At 33.4% G+C, this 27,147-nt stretch overlaps 1 protein-coding gene across 2 annotated transcripts in view; it reads left to right on the top strand.

The window, feature by feature from the left end:
- CDIN1 (CDAN1 interacting nuclease 1) overlaps nucleotides 1-27,147 on the top strand; it is a 123,965-nt gene that overhangs the window by 52,022 nt on the left and 44,796 nt on the right. For both annotated transcript variants that reach the window (XM_058827300.1, XM_058827308.1), the window contains exons 8-10: nucleotides 2,778-2,845; nucleotides 7,773-7,838; nucleotides 10,205-10,310. In XM_058827300.1, the coding sequence (XP_058683283.1) occupies nucleotides 2,778-2,845; nucleotides 7,773-7,838; nucleotides 10,205-10,310 (240 nt within the window). The remainder of the gene's footprint in view (nucleotides 1-2,777; nucleotides 2,846-7,772; nucleotides 7,839-10,204; nucleotides 10,311-27,147) is intronic.

The following is a 27,147-nucleotide window of genomic DNA, read 5'->3' as shown; positions in this document are numbered from 1 at the left end:
TTAGGTGCACAATTGATGAGCTTAGACTGTGTGGAAGAGATGTGTCTAGCTTTAACCTGACATAAAGTTCTGCTTCACAAAACACATTTCATACTCCTCTCTTTTACATTTAGTCAGCTAGAGGGTCACTGCAGAGCTTTCTCTTAACTAACAAAAATCAGATGGACCATGGGAAGATGTCAGTTTGCTGGTTACACATTCATATGCCTGATTGAACCTCTTTGGTTTTGATTAGTTGAAATGCACATCTGGTTTTTGCTTAAGGCTAAGTGACCATGCTTTGAGTGGTGGAGTTGGACTAGATGATCTCTGGAGATACCTTCCAATCACAGCTATTCTGTGATTAAATTAATAAATTTCACAGATAGTGTTCAACATTATGGCTTTGCTTTGTTACAAATATGAGTTTTAACTGAAATTTTTTCAAGTGCAATTCAGGTGTGATTGACCTGATGGTTAGTATTTTCTGACATTCCAGTGCTGTTCTTTTATTTTCTCTTCTCCTTAAAGGAGATTATACTAGCTGTAGTAATAAACCCTTATAAAACCTGAATTTTCAGGGATATATTTTTTTTGTCATGTTGAAGTAGTTAATTAGAGAGCCATATGTGTACACTGAGGGAACTCCACGTGGCACTGAGTGTTCCAGACTAAGACTGGAATTTGATAGGAATGATCGTTAAGAACCCAAATCTATTTTAATGAAGTCCTGCAGGAGCAGCTCTTCTGTTTCAGTCTGTAGTCAAAGGAAAAATTTCAAAATCATGATCTACTAGCACTAAGCAGGCTAGTAAGGCAGTTCCCTCCCAAGTCCTAGAGAATCCTTGCATGAATCTCTGTATACAGTCTGGGGGAAGATTTTGGTTTCACTGTACAGGTGCAGGGTAGGAAAGCTAAAGTGATGTTTAGTTATGCATGAAAAACCGTACTTCTTGTAGTTGTGATTGTCACTCCTTAAGAATGCTTTCTTTCCACTAGAAGCACTTGTGTCTACTTGTGTCTACTACAGCCTCAGCTCTATCCCCATAAACTTTAGCAGCAGCAGGATAAAGTTCTAATTGTCATTGTGTTTTGTGCTTTTAATTGTAATTTTAAATATTCATTGAGATTATCTTCACGATTAAACAAAGTGCTCTGAAAGTGGATTAATCTAATAAGCCACACATTTTAAAGGGTTGTTGATTGCTAGTTTTCATATCTAGAATTTTAATATTAATATTTTTTGCATGAGCAGTCTGGCTGTAGTCTTATGAAAGTGCCATGTTTAAAAGTAATAAAGACACATATATAGAATTATGAACCATTTTTAAGACTTACTTACCTGCAGTCTAGAAAGACTTTTATATCCTCTTCGGATTCTGGCTCAAATCAGTTGTTGAATATGCAGTGACACCAATGAGAGTAATGAGGAGTTTCTCAGTTCAATTTGGCACGGAAAAGTTTAATACTAAGCTGTGTGAGTGCATTACTGCAAGTATGTTGCTGAATTAGATGTTAATTTTGAGGTGCATAAAATAGTTAAAAATCAATTTAAAGTTAAGGTTTTAAAAGCATAATGTCTTCTGAAGGATTGCATATTGATTTTAAATATAACTATCTAATTGTATATGCAGGGACCAAAGTATGAAGTCAACCTCTTTGTAAATGCCAAGAGGCTATTTTTCAGTAATAGTTCAGATGCTTACGGGAAACTAGGCTGCTAGATTGCATGAGTAGAAAATGGCTTGTGAGGTTATTTACAAGTTTTGCCCCATGGTCATTGCCATACATCAATAACAGGTATTATTATAGACTAAGTGTTTTTGCTTATGGTGCATTGTAAATTCTGTTTGCAGTATTTTTCTTACCTTTTTGCCATTCTTTGTTTTTCCCTTTTGTTCTGAAATTGCTAGAAGAGTTTAACATAATACATATTTTGATATAAGCTGTATGTACATATGAAATGATTCCACAGAATTATTTTTTTGTTCTTCAGTATGAAGTGTTCATGTAAGTTAAGTAATTAACTGTAATGGTAAGGTGATCTGTAGCTTAAGCTTTAAGAAGTTACTTTAAACAGAATTTGGAACTTAACTGCTTTTAACATAAGATCTTTTATCATATTGTTCCATGATTCTTCTTAAAAGCTTCTGGAATAGAACTTTGACCTCCAGAAGGATACATTACATATTTTTACATATTGCAAGGAATAGTGCATTGGATCAACAAGCTGTCAGTGAAGTGAAAAGGACTTCACTATAAAATACAATTTCATCTTTCCCTAACATTAGTTCATGCTTCTGAAAAATCAATTAAAAGGATGTTTTTTTTACAGTAAGATGTTTCAGATGGATGTAGTACCTATCAAATTAAGAATATAAAGAAAGAAAACCAGTTTGTTTCATCCTTTGCTGGATTGGAGAATTGATTACTAATCAGTAAATAGCAATTTTAAAGGTATTTAACTTCATGTTTTAGGATCACACTTTCTTTTATATTTAGAAGTAAACAGTAAAATACGAATGGAAATATTGCCCTTGATTATATTGAATAAAGAGGTCACATGGTTCTTAATTCTATAAAATGTATGCTGTTGGTACAATAATCTGATTTTTGCGAAGTTGTGTATGCTTCTAAAAATCTAAGGATTTTCAAAACTTAGAGTTTAAATCACTGATCACTTCTGAAACACAGATGAAGGCAAATAAAATCTATGATTAATTACTTTACCTATGATGTTTTTATGAAGTTGCTTCTTTTCCAAAGTAATCTGCCATTTCTTAACCTTAAGCTATCAGTGCTATTGGGCATGAGCACGAAGTCTTGCTGCGAGAAATGCTTTTGGAAAAAAACCTCTCTTTCATAGGTAAGAAGCTGTAATAGAGGCTAGCCAGTGAATTCTTAACTTCAGAGATCTTGGTAACTGTTTACCTAGGACAAAATTCATCCCAAATACTCCCTATATTAGGTAGTAAAGAAGAGTAAAATATGATTGATGCTATATATGTTATATTTTATTGATTTAGAACTGAGCAGGAACTCAGTTACCTAATAACCTATATATACAGCACATGCACAGGCTTGCAATTAATATTTTATAGAATAAGTAGCTGAAAAAAATGCTTTAATATCTGCTGCAGTATTACTTTTGGTGTCATGAGATATTAGCCATAATCCAGGCCTTATGAGATTTAGGAAGAAGCATATGAAATATTAGCTTCAGAATGCTTTATGTATTAAAGAACTGCTAGAAGATTCACTCATTTACCTTGCTGTGCAGTTTCTGCTGAATTTTTGCCCCCTGCTTCCCAATCAATGCAATTACTCTTTTTTACACTCCCTATTTTTAAAGTTATTTTAAGGATTAATTAGTTAGGAAGTTACTTTCATATTTTTCCTTTGAGCCTGAAGTATATTTCTTTTACATGAGTGCCATTGAAACAAAGATTAATGTTTAAAGTATCCGTTCTCTAAATGTGATAATAAACAATGACTTCTTAAATCTCGGATTCCTTATATGGTGAGATGACAGTGAAGTGAAATGCTCTCTTCTGTTAATGGTTGAGCATTGTACTAAATTTGTGTTAACAGGGAATTTAGCTGTGTTTACCTGGAACTATGATCTCTCCTTAAGGTATTAGCAGGTTAAGATTTTGGAAACCTTAAACAATTTTAAGTTAGAAAGCATTATTAAACTTTTTAAGAGATTTGTCCATATGATTAAGGAATCGAATTAGTGTGTTCTTTTATTTTGGAGAAGAGTGAAAAAAAAACAGGGTTAACTATCACGTACAAGCTTGTAAATCACACTATGAAAATAAGAAGCAGATCTTATTTGACTGTAAGAGCACAGATGCAGATAATAGGCTTAAGCTGTAATTGCAATGATGATGGCAAGTTAAAGTATCAAACAGTTCTAGGAACAATAAGTATAAAACAAACTGCCAGGAAAGGTTGTGGAAATACTGTCAATGAAAAATTTGAGACTAGATTTGACATCTATCAAAGAATGGTAATGAAATCAGTTCTGTCACGATACCAGGCAATGGACTGGATGACTCAATAAGGGATCCTCAACACAGCGATTATCATTTTATTTGGCTTGCTTAAGCAGTATAAAAATCACATTTAAATTTTATTGTTTCATGACTTTGGATAAGCATCAATTTTGTCTTTAGAGATTAGCTCCAAGAAATTTGTGCTATCAAATTAAAACATGTGGAATGGGTTAACTTGTTAGAATATGAAGATAGAAATGAGAGAGCTTAATTTGTTGTTCACACTGTATGTATAGTGAAGTATTGTTTAGTCATGATTTAAGATATGTTAGGATTATGTCTGTGATCAGATGTACGTATTTCTGGTCTAGATGTGTTTGGGGTTTGGGGTATTCTTAAAAAAAACCTTTCCCTAAGTATTAGATGAACCCTACCAAGTTCCTTGCAATACAACTTCCCTTTCTGAAAAGCTAGTTCCAAAACTGCTTGAAGAAAACACCAGAAAAACGGAAGAGATGACAGTATTTCCCATAGGTCCACAAGTTCAGGTTTTGTAGCATCCTTCATTCTCGTTTTGAAGATGGCTTGTGATTTACATGCCTTATAGCTTGTAATCCCATTACTTTTTAACACATCTCAAAGTAACAGAAATTTTGCAGCTCCCATATTAGTGTACTATTCTACTGTACTGTTCTTCAGGAATAGTCAGGGCGTTTGTATCAAATGTGTTCACCTGGGCAACAGAGAGTCTAGTTCAGGAGAAGAAAGTACAGTCAAAGGATACAGTGAATAGCAAGTGCCTCAGTATAGTCTTAGAGCATGAAGTCAATTTTCAGGTTCGAGACAGAATTTGTCTGTTTCTAGAGCAGTTGGCTTTCAAAGCCTACAGATCAGAAGCAACACCTTCAGACTCACCCTGGAATTGCCTGGAATCCTATCCACACTAATGGGGGTTACATTTTATTAATCCGCTGTTCATGAGAAGTGCTTCATATACCATGTTCTCTCTTCAGCAAAAACACAGTTCTCAAGTGTTTATCACTTGGCCTGAGATTAAAGTGATCAATACAAGCATTTTATCAAAACAGGCTCACAGCTTCACATGCCATGCTGAGATGCCAGAAGTTCCTTTGGTTCCCAGTGGATGTAAATCATGAAATCTGATCAGTGTTTTCTGCTGTAATCTTAAATTTGCAGTTGTAGCTCATTCATGCACCAGCAGAAGAGGGCTAGTATAAGAACAATGATGTGTTAAATGGTTCTGATTGAGTATGACATTGTGGTAAAGATGGAGCTGCAGTTTTATTGGAAAACTAAATTAATGGGGTATCTGTTGACAAACTACTTATTAGGGCTGTTTCCACATAATTTTCAAACCTGAAGATTTATAAATGTAACTGTCAAAACTGCTGTGGGCTGGCTTTCAAGCAGTTACTGAATTATTTTCTTAAGCGATGCTAGAGTTTAAAGATCTTTTGAGGTGCAGAATTCTGCCTCCGTAGTTTCTGGACCAATGTGAAACATATCTGGCTGAAAAGCTAGAACTTCTTTTTGGTGGTGTTATGGTTGAAAACAAAAATTTTACTGTGATTATGAGGAGTTTAACTTCCTCGGAGTTATAAAGCTTCAAAACACTTGGAGAAATAGTAATGCAAAGTTGTGTTTCTGCACATAGGTACATCAATAATAAACATGTTTTTTAATATGTTTCCCATTGTTAATCACAGTTCAGAATGCTAGGAGAAACCACATGAAGATATTCAGAACCAGATTTAAAAGAAAAAACATGTTCTTTTTCAAACTATGAACTAGTATTAAAAGATTTTAAAAATAATTGGGCACCCTTGAAAAAATAATCTGCTGAAGAATATTAAAAGTAATGCTGATGCAGATTTCAGTTCAGAGACCTGCCACATTGACCTATTGAAACATGTGTTTACATCTGTTTGGTTTTCAGTAAGTTTTTTTAAGGTGCATTTCCCTTATTTTATGGTACTAGCATTTGTTAGATGTGAAAGAAAACACTGATCTTTCCATTGTTGTTGCTCTTAAATGAACAAAATTTCAGCTGGGACATCTTATTGTCTATCCTAGATTATTTTTTAAACAATTAAGAGCAGGTTGCAGTTAACTAGATTTGAATAAAATTGTTTTGTTGTTTTTTCTTAAATAAGGATTCAAAGATTATGTAGAATATGAATTCATTTTTATGTTATGGAATAAAACTTTCTATTTATAGCTTCTGTTAAATTAGAACCTTCTTGATCTTAATGTCATTTGTCTGTTTACATGAAAATCTAAGTTTCAAAAAACAGTCAAAAATCAAGTCTGACTCCAAATCATAGAAACGTTTTTCATTACCTTATCATGTGATGTAATGAAGTGTCACATTGCAATGACTACTATTTACAGTGTAGTCTGTTTATAGTGAAGAAATACTCTCAAAATTAAAAAAAAAAATATATATAGTACCACTCAAAAAGACTAAACAGCTATTGCAGTTTACACTGACACAAATGTTCAGTGTTCCAGATTTACGTCTGTCCCATTTTCAGAATTAGTTCACTGTGTAAAATAGATCAAACTTATATTCTTCAATGAAAAAGAGTGGGAGAGTTTGCTTTTGGCAGTATTACAATATTTTGATTTCTAAGTTAGCTTGTTTTTCTTGTCATTAAAATGTTACTTGGACTCAAACTGCTGACCTTTCAGGATTTGTACAAAGTATTCAAAAACCGAGTTCTGAACATTGGCCATGAAACTACTGTCCTAACCTGATAAATGGATTGGAAATAAGCTACCCAACAGTGAGAATGGACCATTAATTTTAATCAAAGGTGATGTAGAAAGGCGAATGGGATGCATGACAATGTCAACAGCCCAGTAGGTGTTAAGGGGCTACACAGCCTTACTTGTTACTAGGTAGTGCCATTAGTTGAGCTTGGGTGAAGACAGAAAGCCATGCCTGGAATTGAATGACCAGGTCACTCCAAATTCTAATGGAGAAATGGTGTTTCAGAAATACCAATGTAATGGTATCAGAAATCAAGGACAATAGTTTAAAAATATGAAGGGTGACATGGGCTTTTTTCCTTTCTTTTTTTTTTCCTTTTTTCCTGTTTTTGAAAAGGGAGCATCTTCTGCCTTTTGGAGTTTTGTCTTGCTCACTCATTATTATTTCTTGAAATGTTCAGCTCTAATATTTGTAAGCAATAAAGTTGTAGACTTAATGTTAGCAAGAATGTCTAAATCTTTTTATGTTCAGAAATTGGATAAATTCTACAGAATCCAGAATGCAGGAGAAACTAAAATTATGGCTCTTATTTACTTTAATAAATTTCTGTGAGAGAAATTTCTTGCTCTTTTTTTTTTTTTAACGACTTTATGCTCACATCAAAAATAAAACCAAGGCAGCAGCGACAGTATATCTACATTTGTGGTGTTGTTAGGATTAAGCTTAACACATTCAAAGGTGGAGAGACTCTTCTTTCAATCAGTGAATATACCTCTTTATTTTGAATATTTGGAGGTTATAAAATACTGTATGACAGCTTGAATTAATGATGTTTATAATGAAGACATAAAAATGCAGGGATGACAAAGAAGCATTTTTATATCCATGCTTCAGGTTTTCTACAAAGGTTCATTTAATCTGACACAGCATTGCATGCATAAGAAAGATATGTATGACTGCATTAGTAATTCTTGTACTCTTATTTAGAATAAAATTAATTATGCTGCTGTCTACTTAATGGAATAGTTTTATAAACAGTAGTTCTTATTTTCTATGTACAGCTGAAGATCAGCTTCGTGCAAAGGGTTATGACAAAACACCAGACTTTATTTTGGAAGTACCAGTAGGTAAGTATTTTAAAAGAATTTTTATTATTTTGTGTAGAAGTGCTCATACAAAAATATTATGGCTACTTAAGTGAAGCATATTCTAGGATACTGCAAATAAGTCTCTTCAGGAGTTACCTAATAATTTTAAGAACTTTTAGTTTGAGTCAGAGACATTTGATCCTAAATCGGATAAACCGATGTTTCTTCTTTAGTCTCTGAATGTTTTTATCTCATTATCAAAAAATAAAGGGAAAAAAAAGCAACAGTGAAAACCCCTAAATCCCTGCTCCCTCCTCTAATGTATTCTACCCACTGCCCTTCTGAACTAAACTCTGAAATAGCTGTAATTGTCTTCTACTTCTAGACCAAATCAGTTCAAAGTAGTCTTAAGAGTATTACATTACCCATATAGGTCATTGCATAAAGGTTTGTCATTGTGGAATTATTCTTTTGCCATCACTTTGCATCCAAATAAAACTCTGCTGTTCTTTACTGTTTTTTAAAAGCCTGAATAGCAAGAAAGAATAAGGAACAAAAGTAAGTATAAAGGTCATGTTAAAGTTCATCTGCCTTTTCTGGCAGGTCTCAAGATCTTCATGGTCTTGAGGCCATGTGGCAGCTGTTGAACATGAGCTAGGGGGAAGAATCCACAACCTCTCTAGGTAACATGTGCCTATGCTCAGGCACTCTCACAGTGATTAAGTGGTTGCTGATGTTCAGGTGGAAACTCCTGTGTTTAAGTTTGTACCTGTTGCCTCTGGTCCTGTTACTGGATGCCACTGAAAAGAGCCTGCCTCCCTCTTTACCTGCTCTTCAGAAAGTTGTATACATTAGTAAGATCATAAGAAGTAATGTGGACCATAATTAACACAGTACATACTTGGTGTTAAGGTACCCACTTTTATATTAGAAACATGAGATTATGTCCCACCTACTCAGGAGCTTGATCAAAAGGAAGCTAGAAAAGCAATGATTTTTTTAATTCTTGAGAAGGGAAACTAGGAAACACCCAAAAGAATTATTTTGTAATATTACTCTATTAGAAAGAAGGTTAAAAAAGTCATTAATTCATTTGCATATATTTGTCTCAAATTCAAGTAATAATAGTGCATTGCTTCTTTCAAATCATTCTAATCACTTGAGACTTACAGGAAATCATGTTCTACCTGTTGTCTGATATAAACTAAGGTATACCATTCCTTGGATTCTTTTCTTAATGACTCAGTACATACCTAGGAAAGGCAGATGTTTCTTAGAAATAGCTTCTGGGCTGATTATACCTCAGCTGTTATATCTCCTGGGGTCTAAAAGTGTTGGGGGTGGGGAAGGATTTAGTAGTATAGGCCTACACAAGTTAACTGGGTTACTGATAGCAGGATAGTGGTGGCACATAGATCTTGGTGTGGTGACTTCATGAGTTATTTTCCCAGATTTCCTGAGTAATTTTGTAGTCTGTGGTCAATCATTTGCTGCTATAGCCTCTTGTAATTTTTGCGTATAGTACTTCTGGGTTTGCATGTTCTCTGAAAACCTCGTTCCAAGTCAAATTTAGGCTAAAGCATCGTGATTGTGGATACTGTAGGTAACGTGAAATAAAGGTCTTTAAAATTTTTTAAGGTCTTTACAACGATACCTAACAATACCTTTTTGGGGAAATGTTCTCTTAGAGTGATGCTCATGATTTCTTCTGTAAAATCACATTGTCAACTTCAGAGAGGACATTTGGTTTTCGAAAAAATTATGATTTTATTAATATTAGTAGTTCACTCCTGCAAGAAGTGATGAAAGACATAAACCAAAGCAAATACCAAAGCATAGAAAGAAAGAGAATTCAAAATCACATTTTTTCACATAAGCCTTCTTACTCCTAACTTCTTTCTGATGAGGCATGACTGGCTTTACAAAAGAAAGAAAGCAGACACACGTCCAGGATAAATTTCCATCCCTTTCTTACACCTTCCATTCTGGATTGGTGGCAAGTGTCTTTCTTTAACAGCTTAGCTAACTATTTTTATCATTCAGCAGAAGTTTCCAATTTATTACCTGACAACTACCTTCCAGCAAAGTAACGGTAGTAGAAGAATACAACTGTTTCTTAGTCTACTCTTTTTCTTCACATTCTGTTTGTGTTATAATAAATGCAGATATTTGGAACAGGGTGTAATTAAACTAAAATTCATGTGATTATCTATTAAAAGTATTTTCTGTTTTTTTTTCTAAATTCCCTATGTGCATATTTGAAAGATAATTTTTAAAAATATGTAACTCAGTTGCAAGCATAAATTATGTGGTAGATTGTGGTGTAAATAGAATGTTCTCTAACAGTCTTACAGGCTGTTGGGTGTGATTCTCAGAGTTAAGTGTGTTTTCTACTGTCACTCTAGCTGTGGAAGGACACATAATTCATTGGATTGAAAGCAAAGCCTCATTTGGTGATGAAAGTAGCCACCAAGCCTACTTGCAGGACCAGTTTTGGAGCTACTGGAACAGGTATATTTCTATTATTTTTCCTTATAGATAAATAGGACTTAATTTTAAAAAGAAATTACTGGATAAAACACTACTGACTTTCCGTGTTACTAATCTGGCATTTTGAATGTCATTAATTAGCATTTCAGGTTGGTGTGCTGAAATATTTATGAAAAATTGAGACCTTAATTGTTAGCATGCAGCAAATATATATAATGATTTTACAGTGATGCTAGATGACAGAGTAAGTTATTTTGGTTAACTTCTGTTATAACAGAAGTTATATGTCAGGTTTTTTAGTACCTGACTTAGAAGGAAGATTTTGCTGTAACATTTTGGAATACGTGCAAGGTGACAAATTTGATAAAAAATCTTCACAGTCTATCCAAGTGGGGTTTATGTATAAAGGATGTTATTGCTCGTTGTCATTGTAAGTACAACAGTACTGTTTCACAGGGTTTTTTTTTTTAAATAAAGTATTTCTTTTGTATATTATTTACATTTGAAGCAATAATTACAATTATCTTCGAGTTGAAAATATAGTAAGTATTTGCAGGATAAAGGGAGAAACGAGTTGTGCTAGACAGAATTTTGTGGCATGTTGATGGTATTGGTGTAAAGATATTTTCTTTTGAATATGGTTAAAATACTTCCACTTTATTGTTCTAAAAATCATTATTATGTTTATTTATAAATCTTTCCATGATCCTAGACACCTCCACACTGGAGGATATTTTTCCCAAAAAAATACTAAACAGAATGCTTCATCTTCAATGCCATTTTTCTGTGTATTAGAACCCTAAGAAAGATAGTGATGCAAGTTAAAGTTTTAATAACAGATTTTTTTAAAGCATAAATTTAGAAGTCTTCTCAGCATCCACAAGAGCCCATCAAAGGGATAGTGGAGAACACGGCACAAGTGTGTGAACATGCAACAAAAATGGGGTGTGTGCCAATATCAGAGACTAATCTGGTGACCATTAGCAATTCAGACAAATGTGAAGACATATAGCATTAACTTTGGAAATACCTTAAAAGCAGGTTCAGTAGAAAGCAGCAGAGAAGGAGAGAACAGATCTTGATAATAACATCATCAAAGTGCAAAATTATGCTCTGAAGCAACATTCTTGATTGGTACGAAAAGGACCTGCTCTTCTTTGACAATCCCAGAAAGCAGAGAATTGGAAAACTTCAATCAAGGTAATGGGAAACCTGGAAGGCTGTCAGTTGTTGGATGAAGATATTATACTCTAGAAGAGTTATAGAAAATAAATTGTGAAACACTGAATATAAAACTTAGAAAGAAATTTGAGTATATACAATATCTAGGCAAATGGTGAGAATGGCGGGAAAGATTGTGATGCAAACACTGCTGAGCTGCACATTAGTGTAAAGGAAGTGGAGCAGCTCAGCCTGGGAAAAGACCATCAGATGTACTGGGATACTTTCTGGTGTAAAGGGTGTGTTTGAAGGCATCCATTATGGCATCAGAGAAGGATACCTCCAAGAAGTGATTTTTAAACAGGTAACTAACTAATTTTTAAAGATACTAACATGAGATGTGGTGAAACTTGCACTGGCAGGTAGAATGAAGGCACTGATCCAGTTGTTTGTAATAAAATTGCCATTGAAGTTTCTGTCTTTTATTTTGTGCTATCAACTGTCTATCCACATTTTAGTGCAAAACATTTGAGAATAGTGTATACCATTTGCACCTGACATTTCCAAAGGAAATTTCTCTTATGCTTTTATCAAGAAACTAAGTTGGTGCTAATTTCATTTTAATCTTAACATGTACCAATTAATAATTCAGCTTCAAAAATGGAATAATATCTCTTACTGAGCTGTTAGTCAAGTATCTTAAATGTTGCAAAAGCTAGACTGGAATGATACATGGATCATTAAAACATTTTGGAAATAGTTTTGAGGTATTTCCAAGTGTGCTGTCATAGATGTTTGTATTGGAAACAGCTACAAAAATGGTTGATTCTTAAAGATAGTGAACTTACATTTGTATAAAGAAAACTAGAATTCTCCATAGTAAGATTTGTTATGCCCTGAATCAAAAATTCAGGTTAATTATGGAAATCAGGCAGATTTCTGTGGGTTTTTTTTGAGGAATAAATCCTGTTAGTTTTAGTTTTGGTACTTCTTGGCCAAGCTGACAGTGCCACATCTTCTGAAACAAGTTCTGAATTACTGTATTTTCTAATATAATCACAATTGGGTTAATGAACACATGTTAACAGATTAGGTTGCATGTAGGTTGGACAGTTAACTTTCATTGGTCTCTATAACTATGTATATGAAAGGACACAGGTGTAGCTGCACAAACCATGGACCAGTTTTGTATTATTTAATCAGTCTATACAGAAGTCTCTCAAGAGAGAACCTGATTCTCAGTCAATCCATTACACCTTTGTGTCTCCCTTCCTCTTGAAAGAGAAATCATTTGGAGAAAAAGCATGAGTTCACAATAGAGATGATAAGACACTCAGGTAATAGTTTAGGGTTTTTTAAACCTGACCTATTGGTTGAATGCAAAGCAGAAATGAAATTCAGGAAAAAATCACCTGTTAGATGTGGATAGAAACACAAATCTAGATACTTTGAAAGGAATGAAAGTGAGAGGTTTTAGACCTTTTCCCATTCAGCTTTTTTATTGCTTACCTAGAAATTGGGAATCAAGCTGGAAAAGTTTCTGTGTTCTTTTCTCACATGTCACAGATAAAGAAGAATTCTATTCAGAATCTGACCATAAGCTTTGAGCATAGCTGGGGCTTGTTTGCTGTTGTGTGTATTTCATTAAATCCTGTACTTTGTGCTAACTAAATCTGTGCGTGTCTTAAATTGGTCTGTACTGACAGGAAAGAAATGGCACTTTCTCATTTAACAGAACAGCTCCCTAGATGCAGTCAACCATGTCTGTTCACCTCAGTGCAGAGGAACACCTTTTTATTACTCTGAGTTCTGCAGGGACAGCTTAGCGAGGTTTTTTATGGCTCATACATCAGTGGTATTGTTAAGCAATTTTCAATTGCAGTGGTGCACTGCAACCTCATCTTCAAATTAAGCTCCACATTAAAAATGTACAAAGTGTACCTTGTCAGTGGATTTGCACAGTTATAATTTAAGATGTTGTTTAGATATTGAGATTTTTCAATAATAAAGAAATAGGAAAAGGCAAGTTTGGTCTTGCATATTCCCAGACTGATTTTGCAGAGTTATGTTTTAGGAAAAGAAAGCTATTTTATATACTGGACAAACTTAGTATAAAGTGATTCATATACTTCCTTCAGTATGTTTGTTCCTCCAGAGCAGTGGCATCCGCTGAGCAGGCTGTAGCTTACATTGCCACTGGGTAAACAAAAAAACTCCATCCACAAAATATAATTGCTTTGTGCACAACTAGTAGATACCACACTTTCCATTCTTCACTGGTCTACATTGGTGTATTTGTTGTCACTATGAGAATAAAAGCTATTAAATAGTCAGGGTGACCAAAGGTAATTTGGAGAGCATGAACAGCAAATTACACAGATTGCACTTTAAAATGAGGTCTATAAACATGTTTTAAGTTATTTTAGGGTTTAGATGAATGTTGCTGTTTCTTTTTCTTTCCTCCATAGTATCTGATTTTATAACTTTTTTTTTTTTTAATTTAAATTAAAAATTGGAGTCCTAGTTGTAAAAGTCTGTTAGTCAGAGCTGACAGGCATGAGTACTGTTTTCTAAGGATATACAGACCAGCAACACATGGTTCAAACAGTAATTAGTGGGTGCACTGTCAGTGACTTGCTGTAAGATATAAACTCAAATACAGCAATTTACATTTTCTATCTTCTTCAAGCATGGCTAAGGCATATGTACAGTCTGGAATGTAATTTCTAGAGAGTCCCAGGAGACGGCTTGACGTCATTATTAGCTAAAGAGACTTTACTGTATGTGAGGAAAACCATAGGAAAATGTCATATTTGACACTGTTATTAAACTAAAGGCAAATTCACATGGTGAAAAAGAGGCATTTCATCTTCTCTCTGAATAAAAATGGTAAGTCATCTCGGTACTAAATTCCTTCCGCCATTTGTGTGTTCTAAATGTTTAGTCCTGTGCTTCTATTTTTTTGAGAGAAGAAATAAAAGTGAGTTCCCCATAAGTAATTTTAAAATACTGTTCACACTTTTTGGAAGCCTAAATTCATGATTCAGTGTGTCATTAATTGGTGCATTATGCCTGATCTTGACACTTCAGTTCATAACTATAAGTCATAGTAAAATTATTAAATTATTGTAGAGCCGCCTCAATTAATAAAAAAATATTTAATTCAGGTAAGTGCAAACAGAAATTATGCAAAGGATTATATTTCACAACACCAATACACATAATGTGTTCCTAGGTTGTTTTGAGAAAAGTGTTGCATTCAAATTCATTTGCAGTTGATGGTAAGGATGAATTCTATGTGAGCAAAGTCTGGATCAGGAGATAAGAATTAGAGGCATTTTTTGCTGTTTATCTCTTTAAAATGGTTTGACAGGTTACTGTGAAGACTGTTGAAGTAATGATTGTTGTCTGATTGTAGGTGATAGGGGAAGAGGGAGATGTGTTGTGGGTTTATGGATGTCCATTCTGTTGGCAAGTTCAGTAATCTTCAGTTGCAGATGGTTTAAAAAATTGTTTTGGTGAGTTGAAAACCATTCTAACAACTTGACTTGGAAGAAACCTTGGGAGTTACATTTGTCAAGTGGCTAGGAAAACTGTTCATGCATACCCAGTATCCAAAGCAGCCCAAACATAAAGAACTGAAAGGTCATTCTTCTCCTTGCAGTATGATGGTTTGTTGACATATTTTGACACACTGGTACAATGCTGAAAGGTTTTGACCTTACTGCAACACTGAGGGACTTAGGGTTTGTTTAGCTATCTAGTGCTTGTAGATTTTCACACATGCTGGGTTTTGCTATGCTTCTTTTTCTCTCCCTTCTGTCTCCACTTGAATTACTAAAGTAATATTAAACAAAAATGGATGTTGGTAGAAGAGAGAGTTTAGGGTAATCTTGCTAAGCTTAGTAGCACTAAGTAAGATGTTTGTTTATAGACAAGAAGAAAACCAAAAGCATTGAAAAGTGCCATTTTCTACTACTTTTCTAGTAGAAAATGCAGTAGTCTACTTTGTGAAGATGATAAAAGTCTGTGTTCTTCTGCAAGAGTAATAGATGCAAGTGTTCATTCAAATATACATACATACACACACAAACACATAGAGGCATTTGTGCTTCACAAATATCCTGGATACATTTAGCCTATTTCCAATTGCATTTCATAGTAATTATTTTTGTCTTTATTTAATGACACATGAACAGTATAAAAATCAGCATGTAGTTTATGAAAAATATATTTTTTCCTCCAGCTCAAAAGTAATGTTTTTAGATTTTACCTGTCATGCTCTCTTCAATAATGTGGTTGAAAAACAGAGTAGAAATTTTCACTGAGACTATGGCTTATGCATAGCATAAGTTGATTGTTTTGCCGAGCATTGTAGATGGTTTAATTTTGTATCAAAACTAATTTTTGTCAAAGCAAAGAAATAACAGACAATATTTTATTCATATTACTATTTACGTTTGAGTGATTGATATTAAGTATATATTTTCGTGCATTGCTCTCCTTAGGTATTCTATTTCATACAGATGTGAGACTGAGATTTCAATTAGAATTTAATTCTCTTATGTAAGCCTCTTTCACTGCTAGATTGTTGCATCCTGAATTTAAAAAATAGTAAATGAAACAGTATATGTCTTTGTTTACATTATTTTTCCCTTCTATTTTTCTGTACCGTTCTAAATACTTTCTCATGACAAGAGATTCACTTAGTGTAGATAGAACATTTTCAGCTTTCTTCCATATTACTGCAAGGCTTCAGCTCCAGTTCTCCTGGTATTTCTCATTCAGATTAGACAAGCATCTAAGTTTATGTACGATAAGAGCTGACAGCATAGATCCTGCTATTCTCGCCAAAGGCCTGGTTGCAGACACTCCACTATGTCAAAGAATGTCAACCCCCCACAGACCTTACCTTTCAGAACTCCTTGTAATTTTTAATTGACATTTACATCTGACATTTTCAATGTATCTTTTAGTGTTGGTTCTTTATCTACCTACTAGTAGTTGAAACCAAACCAAAGCTAAAAGACTGCCTTCCTGTAAGCTATGATATCGTATATTTTTTTATTTAACAAGGTCAAGTTGCTGGCTGAAACTCAAGAATGATCAGCTCCCTCTTCCTTTTTGTAACTCCAGAGGTGCTAGTCTAATCTATTTCAAATGACGATTGAAGAGGGTAGTAGGCCTGTAAAGTGAAATTTAACTTTTAGTACTAATGAACAAAACATAAGTGTATTATTGTTACTGTGCATCATGTACAGAAGGGATGCAGAGATTTCAAAGAAATTTTAAGAATACTAAGAGGGACTTTCCTTTGAGTCAGGTACTTGAATAGTGAAAGTGAAAATATTCATACCTGTTCATACCTATTCATGCAAGGTATGTTAAGAGCATAATAGTGTGAATAAAGTAAAACTGGCAAGTATGTCATTTAGCTACATGTTTCAGTTATTGAGCTTCTTTGCCTTCAGAAATCTCGTTTTATTTGGGTTACAATGCTAAAAGCTTAATAAATTAGTTTGAGCTTAATTATCCATCTACTAGAAGTTAGAATGGAGGACTACAGTTGATCATAAATGTCACAAAGCAAAAAAAGTAGAAGCAGCATTTTGTCACAAATAATGCTGCTTTTCTTCTAATTAGTTAATTTACATTTTGCAAATTAAGGGCAAGATTCAGACAGAAGATAATCTAGTAGCATATCATAGCTTTACTGACCTATATTTGTATATGCCAAATTTAAGTTAATTAGAAATGTAGATGCTGTTTGTTTTATCTGTCAAAAAGCTCATGTTAAAAAAAAAATCTAGACACACTTTCCCCCCCAACATTTATCATCTAAATAATAGTCTTGCCAAGATGGCAGCCTCATAATAAACTCTTTTCAGTGGAGTGATGGGTAATGAAGCTTGCTTGTGAAGGCAGCGAAAAATGTTGTCTAGCCAAATGTGTGGATATGATGGCTAGAGATTCAGTGGACTTTCTCAGTCATCAATCTTTTTAGTAGCCTCTTACACATCTGAATATTTTGATAGATGATCTAATAATTGAGTTATCTATCTTTCTAACTATCAGAGTTGCATAAAAATTATTCTCACATGCTATTGAATATTATATATATTGAGCATCCAGTAAATTTTTCAAAAGAGGTCCAGGAGGTGGAGGAATTTTGTTTGTCTTAAGCAGCCTTTAATATATTAAACGATAAATTACTATGTATAGAATACAAAACTATATGTACTAATATAAGCAAAAAATAAATAATTTCAATAGCTGATTACAGATAGGTCTCAGTAAATAAAGTGTTTAAAAGCATGAGACTGGTGAGGTTAATGCACAATCTAAGAGTAATTTGAAGTACAAAATGAGTAGATTCAGAAGTCCCTTGGCAGTTAATGGACAGGAATCACATTTCCACTCAGTTGCACAAATTCCTTATGCCTAAATCTTGGCTTGGGCAAAAAGAAATATAGTGTCACTATGGTGTATCACATTTCTATTCAGCCTCTGTGAGAGCTCCAGAAGTTTCTTTTAATTAAAGATGAGACTGAAATGTATATATTGAAACTTCCTACATTTTGTTTGTTCTGAGTGATTGTACAATATGGATTCCTGTTTCCAGAGCACAATAATCTGCTTCCCTACAACACTAATATTAATGTAGGCACTGAGGTTATTTGGATAAATTGTATTAAGCCCATCATTAGATGTGTTTTACTAAATCTTCTGAGTGGCAGAGCAAAATGCTTGTTGGTGTTGGTGTACTTTTATTAAGCACCACATTATATCATTCTTAATTTCAAATGCATTTCCGGTTGGGTAAAAACTATTTCAACAATAAGTAATATATTGTTGCATTAAGAATATTTTTAATTCAAATATATTTTTTCTGCATTAATACCACCAGTTTATGTTCAATTACATACTTTTGTAGAGACTGTAAAATGTTCCTTCTTGTAAATTCTTGAAAACTGTGTGATGGGGACTCATTTCTTAAATTATTTTCTGGTTTTTAGTACTTTCTTTGTTTCATAACTACAGCAAGGTATAAACAAGTAGGTTTAATGAATAGTTCTCCAGTTAGCAAAGAGGCTTTTCTTTCTCTGTTCAGAACTAGAGTGACTGGGGTACATTCTTTAGGATATCAAAAAGTTGTTCACTCATTTCAGAATTTTAATGGAAAAGTATCAGAGGGATTTTCTTTATAGTTACTACCTGCTTAATGTAGAATGAGAAAAATGGATTTCAAGGACTGAAAAGGATTTCAAGGATGGCATGTTACCATTGTTTGAGAACACTGTGAAAGTATCATTGAACCTGGTGGGACCTTGCCACTGCATATGGATCTGCAAATTGAACAAACTTTTGGCTGTCTCACTGGCAGTGGTTGTGACTGATGATGAGTAAGCAAAATTCTTGATGTTTATTAGTTCTTCCTAAACATGTATAATTAGTTAGTTAAATAATTAGTTAAAGCTGGGTATGTATAAAGCAAGACACTGAAGTGACTTGAGTATCAAAAATGTAAAAGCTTAGAATAAAGTTTGTCTCTGAAGTTCCACATTTTTCTTGCAATATTGCATCCCATTTGAACAGTCTATATTTTTGTTTTCAGTAATATTTAGTTTGATTTTATGCCATTTTAAGTTATGTAAGGAAGATGTTACAGAAGTATAATTTAAACCTAGAACTAAGACAGTAGAAAACAAATAACCAAAAAAAAAAAAAAAAGCTTAAATTATTCTCTTTTAATACATTTTAATAAATTGTTGCATTTTATTAGAAGAAAGCTAAAATTGCTTCTGAATGTATAAATTCATATGCAATTAACTGGAGTTTATCAGTGTCAGTGTTATGTGGCTTCTTCTGACCATAAGTAAATTGGCAGTTACTCTAGTTAGCATTTGTAGCATTTCTGCTAGGGAACATACCAAGCTCCTAAGCATGCACAGTGTGTTATCTACACTTACGTGTATATTTGTGTGTATACTTCATGAATGTTTAGATCTTTATTTAGGAAAGTGATCTTCATTTCCCTCTCCTAATCAAAATAGTAAGCATCTGTGTTCCTTCTTTTCATTTGATTAGCATTCTCTCATCCCTCACTAGTCTTTGATATGAACATCAGGAAATCATGTCCTTTTATTTAAAAGATAAATGTGTCTTTGTCATGAATACTTACAGACATTCTAAGATTTACATCTGAATTGTCAAAGTGTAACTGCACGGCTTCTCTGATGTGTGACATTATTAGTGAAATAAAGAACTTTTCCGTTTTTTATGGATAGGCCTTAAGTATTGACACTGCAAGGCTAAATTAGTTGTGATGCTGCAAAAATTTTTCCTTCATCCACTGTTTTTCTAAGATGTGTTGTTTATCAACAAGAGAAAATCAGCTGCATGAGAATCTCTGCAGCCATTCCTATTTACATGTTCCAAGCTTGTCTCTTCATGTTTCATTATTTCAGTCTGATGTCTAGTTAGCTCTTATCAAAACTAATACCATCTGAAGTACCAGGCTTCCGGTAGTCACACAACCAACATAAAAATTGCAGTCTGACTAATATTATTAAAGACAGTATCTCTTTAAACCTGGGCTTTGTTTCAGTGTCTAGATAAATTATGTCTTGGAAGTTCATTTCAGTGAATGAGTCACTGCTGTTTCAATAGATGAAATGCATCTGCAATTATATTCTGCACGTTTTTAAATTTAAAAAATAACAAAAATACAAGTGTTAAGATTAAAGCTTTGGTGCCATTCTTACTATATCTTGATGCTATTAAGTCAGAGCTACTGTATGGCTGTCTTCTTATTGTTCAAATAGTAAGTAAGTTAAAATATTTTATAAGACAAACACCTAAATGAGATTTTATAAACTATTTTATCATCTATTTGTAGCAAGATTTGAATGTGTCAGGCATATAGGTAATTTAATTTTAGTTCCTACAGAAAGCTAGTGTTCCTTGAAATCTCTAGATTTACTTACACAGGATAAAACATTTTTTTCCTTTATCTTTTTTTCAGCTCTTTTATTTATAGTATTCTGAGTATATCATGGATGAATTCATTTCATGTTCAAGCTGAAATTGAATCTTTGAAATTTATAGTTTCAAGATATTGCTATTTATAATCATTAAAATTCACAAAATAGTTGAGAGAGGAATTTAGTGAGGGATCCCACAAAATATTTTAAGGTCCCATGATCATGATCAGTTTATAATTGCAATATTCTGTAATGTCATATATACAGTATGCTGCAATAATTAAAATTTTTTTCAACTTTTTAGTGTTGCTTACCTCAGAAACTGTTACAGTAACATTTCTAGTATAGTCTTTTTTTTTTTTTTTTATTCCAAGCTTGTTTATATTATAAAGTCATGCAAAATTGTAAAATTTACTTGTTTCAAAAGGAGAAATTCCTTCTCAACACAGCCCAACAAAGTGAAGTGGTATTTTCTGGCATACGAAGGATGCCTGTGAGTTTTTGAGACACTGAAGCTGTAACCAAACTTGAAGAAGACAATGATGGCAATGAGCTTCTGTCCAGAGTTAATCAGCTGCAGAATTTGTAAACTGCATATGTGTCAAAGTTGAAAATGTTAGCACTCTGATAGAAGCTTGAAAAGGTTAGAGCTGATAAAAGCCATCAGCAGTTAAAGAAGGTGATTTATGGGAATGTAATGACACAAAATGCCTCATTTATCACTCATATATAGATAGGTTAAGGTTTCTGTGTCATTCTTTAAAAACTTGACCACTTAGAATTGTCAAAATAGGTACTTAATTGCCCATCATACATTTCAGTTCATATTTCCTTTGCTCAAATTTTGGTGATTTTACTGTTTTGCTTTTCATATGGTTCTTTTTAAAGTCATTCATATTTCATATTTATTTCATATTTGTTTCAAGTGGTATGCTCAGTGCTCTTTTAGAACTTTTATTAGGTAAAGCTGTTGATTTGATTGCTGTCCAAATCTTTTGTTGATTTACAATTTTATTCAGCCTAACTGTAAGGAAAATAACTGAAGGTTTCGTTTTCTTCTGTTCTATACCACTAATTCTCATCAAGAGTTTACAGCTTTCTAATTCAATCCTTACATTTCCTCTCCAAACTGAAATATGAGATTTAAAAGTGAATCCATCAACTGGTTTCCAGTTCCAGTCACTTAAGTTACTGTTTATCTCCATGCAAATTAAATTTAATCCAAAACTACCAGTACTGTTAAATGATCCTAAAACAAAATAAAAATGTTAAGAAAAATGGATAGTAGTATGCTGACTTGATGTGAGGACAGCAGCAAGCAAATCCCATAGATTTGAGACTGACTGTTTTTATTTTAACTGTCAACAGTTTCATCATGGTTCTGTAAAAAAAGTAAATGCAAACATGGATAAATTCTCATCAAGGTGTAAGACAGATATTACAAATATACAGGTTCAACTTCAAAAAAAAAAAAAGTATAATAAAGTTTTTAAAGATTTCTTTTTCTTTACTTACTCTTTTTAAACTATTTCATCCTCCCATTTCCAGATCTCATACAGAAAATTCTGAACAGAATAATTTTAATTTTTAATATCAAAAAACTTACCTTTTTGTTAGCTTTCACAATTTATGGCCCCAGTTGTATAGCATTCTGTTTGTTCAGCGATGACCTTCCAGGTTCGATTTAAAAAGAAGTCAGAAGCATTTGTCATGTCTGCTCGATCTTGTCCAGAGGTACCTATTGTAATTATAAAGGACTAATAAGGTTGTTTATAATATAACAGTCTGACAACCCTAAAAAATCTTCTGGAGAGCAACTTCCCTTTTTTTTTTTTTTTTTTTTTTGTCTTTCTTAAGAGAAAAAACCTCCTTTACCTTCTTGCTCTGTATTGCACTGCATCTTATTAAATTAAGATGAGAAAGCATAAGAACTTAAGCATTGAAAAACTTAAGTTAGTTTTAAAAGATAAGCTGTATAATTTTCTCATTTGTAATGTCTTTTGGAAATACTTGGTACCAATGTGTCTATAGTAGAGTTACTCTGTATTTAATGGGGGTGTATAGAAGTGATGATGATGTACTTAGAAACACTGAATTCCTTTCACCATGTAACAAAAGAAACCCACTTATTACTGTGTTGCAAAAATATATGATACATTAATATGGTGATCTCTTTCTTAGTAAAAAAAATCCAAATTAAGACAATTCTATTTATTCTATTATAAACATTATAAACATACTGCTGTAAGTGGATGTTATTATAGTGGTATTTTTAATTATATGTCAGGATTTTTGCAATTGACTTACGATCATTTTTCCTTTCCTATGCCTTTGTCTTTCTTCCTCTTTCCTTTTTCCTCCCCCATTTCAGCATCATCCAGCAATACCACTTTTTTTTATAGACATCTATATAAGGTAAACAAAAACCCAATGGAATTTGAATGTTTGACAGAAATGTTTACCTCTCTTGTATGGTATGTAACAACACTGGAGTATTGTCAGGCTACCATACATCATTTAAATACCCTTAGACAGCAAAGGCAAAATCTTGACAATTCAGTAATCTCATCATGTGATTTCAAGAAGGCTTTTTTTCATATCTACAATTGAGACAAATTTATGTTGTGTGTATTTATGGTTGTTAAACTCAAAATTGTCTCATTTCATTAATTTTTAACATTGTGCTCTCTTAATGACTATGAAGAAATGTATTAAAATGCCTTAATTACAGGGCTAGAAGAAGAGAAAGCACAAGTCTTTTTAGCATATGATCTTTCAATTGCTCACTAAAGGATAAAGAGGGCATTCAAGCGTGGTTTAGATAACTGTCAGCAATAATAAAATGCAAGGTAGTTTGTAGAGCCTTTAAAGACCTTTCAGGGAAATAGATTTAATTAAAAAACAATAAAATGGACTTTTCATTTCAAAGAAATCCAAAATGTTATAAAATTTCAGGATGTTGCTGTATTAAGAGTAATGTATGTTTCCAAGGAAAAGGAAAAATAACTGAATATACTCTACAAACCACAAAGCAGTGATAGCTTTATTTTGTGTGTGTAAATGTATGTCCTTCAGCTTTTTAAACATAGGCTATGAATAACACATCAGAGATATTTCATATTATCGGAACTGTGTGATTTCACCTGGTTTAGGTTCTTTTAGTTTCAGCTTTTAACAAGGGTGGTTTTTAAAAAAAATACAAGATGAACACTTAGCTTCTTAATATTAAATTATGTTCTCAAAATTACCCTCAGAACAAGACAATTCCTATACTGGCAGTAGTTCAGTTGTCTGTTTCAGAGTCTATAGGTTTCCATTCATCATTGTTGCATGTATTAGATACTGTGGAAATGTATTTTGAAGTATATTTCTGATTTCTGCTTTTTTTAATTCTCACAGTATCAAAAATCACATTTGCTAATTTGTAATGTTTTTGGCTGTGTGGTGTGTTGGAAAGTTTATTCAAGCACTTATTCTGCATTATCAAGTTTCTGGCAAACTAAGAGCAACTTTACTTATGTGTTAAGATAGCAGTGACTGCAGTCTTTTTAAAAGTTTTGCACCTTTGCTGTGCAAAAAGCCTCATGCTTTCCTGAGGAAATTTTTGTAAGCTTTTTTCTCTCACTCTGGTGCACACACTTTAATAGGTTTTAACCAGTTTGTTGTAGGCAATAACAAAACAAATCTGTATGAAAGTTGTCTTTGTGTAGTAAGGTTTTTTACAGATAAATTAACTTCACCAAAGTGCATTTTCAGCAAATGCTAAAACTCTGTCAGTTTTTTAGTTACAATTACTGGCCCAAGTACATTCTAAAACTTGTTCATAATGAAAATGTGACTTCAATATTTAGGGTCTTTTTATATCCTCTAGTAAATTTAGTTTGGATTGTTAAATTCATAACAGTGTTCACTTTGTCACTGACTGATCATAAAAATGGAAAACATCCCTGTTCCTGGAGTTGGTGTTTTTTCTTTTAAGAAAAGTAAGGGTTTGTTTTCTGCTTGCTCACATACCTTGAACTGGAGCACAAATGAATAGCAAAGCCTCTGCAAAGTACACTGGGCATGTGAGAAAGCTAAAAATGTACAAATGTCTGGCACTGTTCTGTACAAAAATTCTTCTCTGTTTTCTTCATTGCTGGGTTTCCTGAGACTTGAGGACTCAGGACCCAAGCTACAGCAGACCACATGCATGGTTAACTTTGGCATATTTTTGACAAAGAAGTGCCTCACATCATCCTGTTATCAAAGTCCTTTCTGTTTTCAGCTGGTTGTGTCTATTTCTTATCACATCTGTTGGGCTTGTAAATTCAGTGGAAGCTCAGGTCAAATGTGGAGTCTGCTTCCTTTACCTTTTTACTAGTGATAATGTTGTCTGCTTACCAAAGTTTTGTTGTGGTTGGGGTTTTATGACTTTATTGCCATGGCTCATACAGAGATGGCTGCTTTTCTGTAGCAGCTTCTGTAAACTTTGGTAGACATGCTCAGCTCTTACTAAGTAAAACTTGTTATTGCGTGTTTTTTTCTTATGTTAAAAATCACTTTTCCTTGATTTAAAGACCTCTCCTTACTGCTAGAACTTCATTAAAACCAGTAAACTTTCTGTATCATTTCAGTACATCAAAATGCAGCATTCAAGAGAGGAGCATGCATGATTGGAGGGCTGAAAGTTTCGTCTTCTTGTAGGGGAGACTCCAGCTCCTTATGTGTTTGCCCAACAGTTAACACATCTACCCTCAATACAAGCTGAGGGCTTCATGATGCAAGTAATAAAATGGCCAAGATAGAATAATGGTCTTCATTTATATTGTTATGCATAATGATTCTTAGTAACTGATTCTCAGGCATGTGCCTCCAGACAATGGACAGGGTAAATTATAACAGCTGTAAACGTAGCTTTGAATCTGTTCCATTGTTGATCTCATTAGTACTCTCAACCAAATTACCTGTTGTTTCTATATTTAAAATTCACCACCTGTAAAAGCTTGATATTGCATAAAAATCTTGCAAGGGTAAACTGGTTTTACTCAAGGTAAAAGACACTACAGATAGAGACATAAAATATGCTCTGTTCTGAAAATTTTATTTTCTCATAGCAAAAGTGTAAATCTAAGCACAGACCTTCTCATAGCTTTAATTTTGTTAGCACCATTTATAGAGTGTCTGGGAAGAGAAAAAGAATACAGAAATATTATCTGTACTTTGGCATAAAGCATTTTAGAAACATACAGTTCCAGATATGTTTTGGCTTGTGTTAAGGAGATAAAGGATAGGATTCTAGGAAATATACAAATGACATTAAAGTACCACTCAAATCATTCTCTGCAAAATGTCCAGGGGTACAAGTTCTTGACTACCATGGAGAAGACTTCCCCATTTGTAGAAGCTCACTATACTGACTTTTGTGTCCTGTGTTTTTCTGTTCCTTCTCTCTGTAATCATCATGTGCAGCTCTGAAAATTAATACCCTTGCTTGTAGTTTTTTTTTTTTAATTTAAACATCACAAGGCCAGTAAGATGTGATAGCACTACACTGCTGAGCCTCTGCTCTCTCCTTGGCTTGAATAGACCTCAAATTTAGCCTGGGTCTGTGGAATTGGCATGGAGGGAGAATCCCCTTCACATGTAAATCTTGGGAAAATGTCTGCACTGAATCATATAAATGTAACTAAAATATGAGATATAAATATAATGTAATTTTATAATAGTCATTTTTGTGCATATCAATATGCAGTAGTTCATATTTGAACTAACAATAGTTCAAAATTGTGCCTTGCTGTTGATATATTTCTTGTATCTCATCTATAGTATTCTCTCCCTGGTTTTGCTATGATACACGAATGTGTCTGAACTGAAACTAGAAAAGTTCACTTTTTTTAAGAATGAAAAATGTGAAGACTGTTTTTAGTTGCGGAGGAGACAAAAGGTGTTAACATCATGGGATGTTGTTTTACCTATGATGAAATACACTGTGCTGCATGAGTCTTTTCTGTGACATGAGGGAATTTTTGTTGCTTTCAACATTGCTTTCAGTACCTCACAATGTTTGTTTTAGAGCATTAGTCAGATTAGTCAGATTTTATTAGAGCCTACTGAGTTTTGCATAATTAAAATTGTAGCAATAGCTAAATGCTATAAATGCAGAATCTTTGCTTTGCCTAGTGTTCTTCTCCAGGTTTCAAAGAAGGAGCGGGGAGAAATGGGAGAAGCTTGAAAGCCAAGTCTGACACCTAAAAATTTTTAAATTTTATTTAAATCTGTATTTACCTTTTTATAAAATATAAAAGTTAAGCATAATAGTTTTTTTCTGTTATATTGGTCTCATGAAGGAGCAATAGTATCATGTGCAGAATTTCTGCAGTAGTTGCTCATTTTAAAATGCAAAGTTGTAGGATTACAGTAATGTGTCACTGTAGACTGGTTTCACTACACCCACAAGTTAAATGTTTCAGATATATTGGGAGAAGAATTGTTTACTAAGTTGTTTATTGTCTAAATGCTACCAAATGCATATAAATGAAAAAAATTATCATCACATTTCTACATCATGTGGCCATCATGGGCATCTACAGTAAATACAGATCTTTTTTATTAATCTAACCAGCAGAGATCTAATTCTTTTTGAAGTCAGTGGAAAAGCTTCTGCTGTCCTCAGTGCAAGTAAGAATAAAGCTGCTATCAGTACTAGTTTTGATCTGTGTAATGATTTGGTC

Source organism: Poecile atricapillus, chromosome 1, assembly GCF_030490865.1.
Source record: "Poecile atricapillus isolate bPoeAtr1 chromosome 1, bPoeAtr1.hap1, whole genome shotgun sequence".
In the NCBI taxonomy this organism is placed as follows: domain Eukaryota; kingdom Metazoa; phylum Chordata; class Aves; order Passeriformes; family Paridae; genus Poecile; species Poecile atricapillus.
Note: the sequence above shows the minus strand (reverse complement) of the source record. Positions and strands in the feature narration are given on the sequence as shown.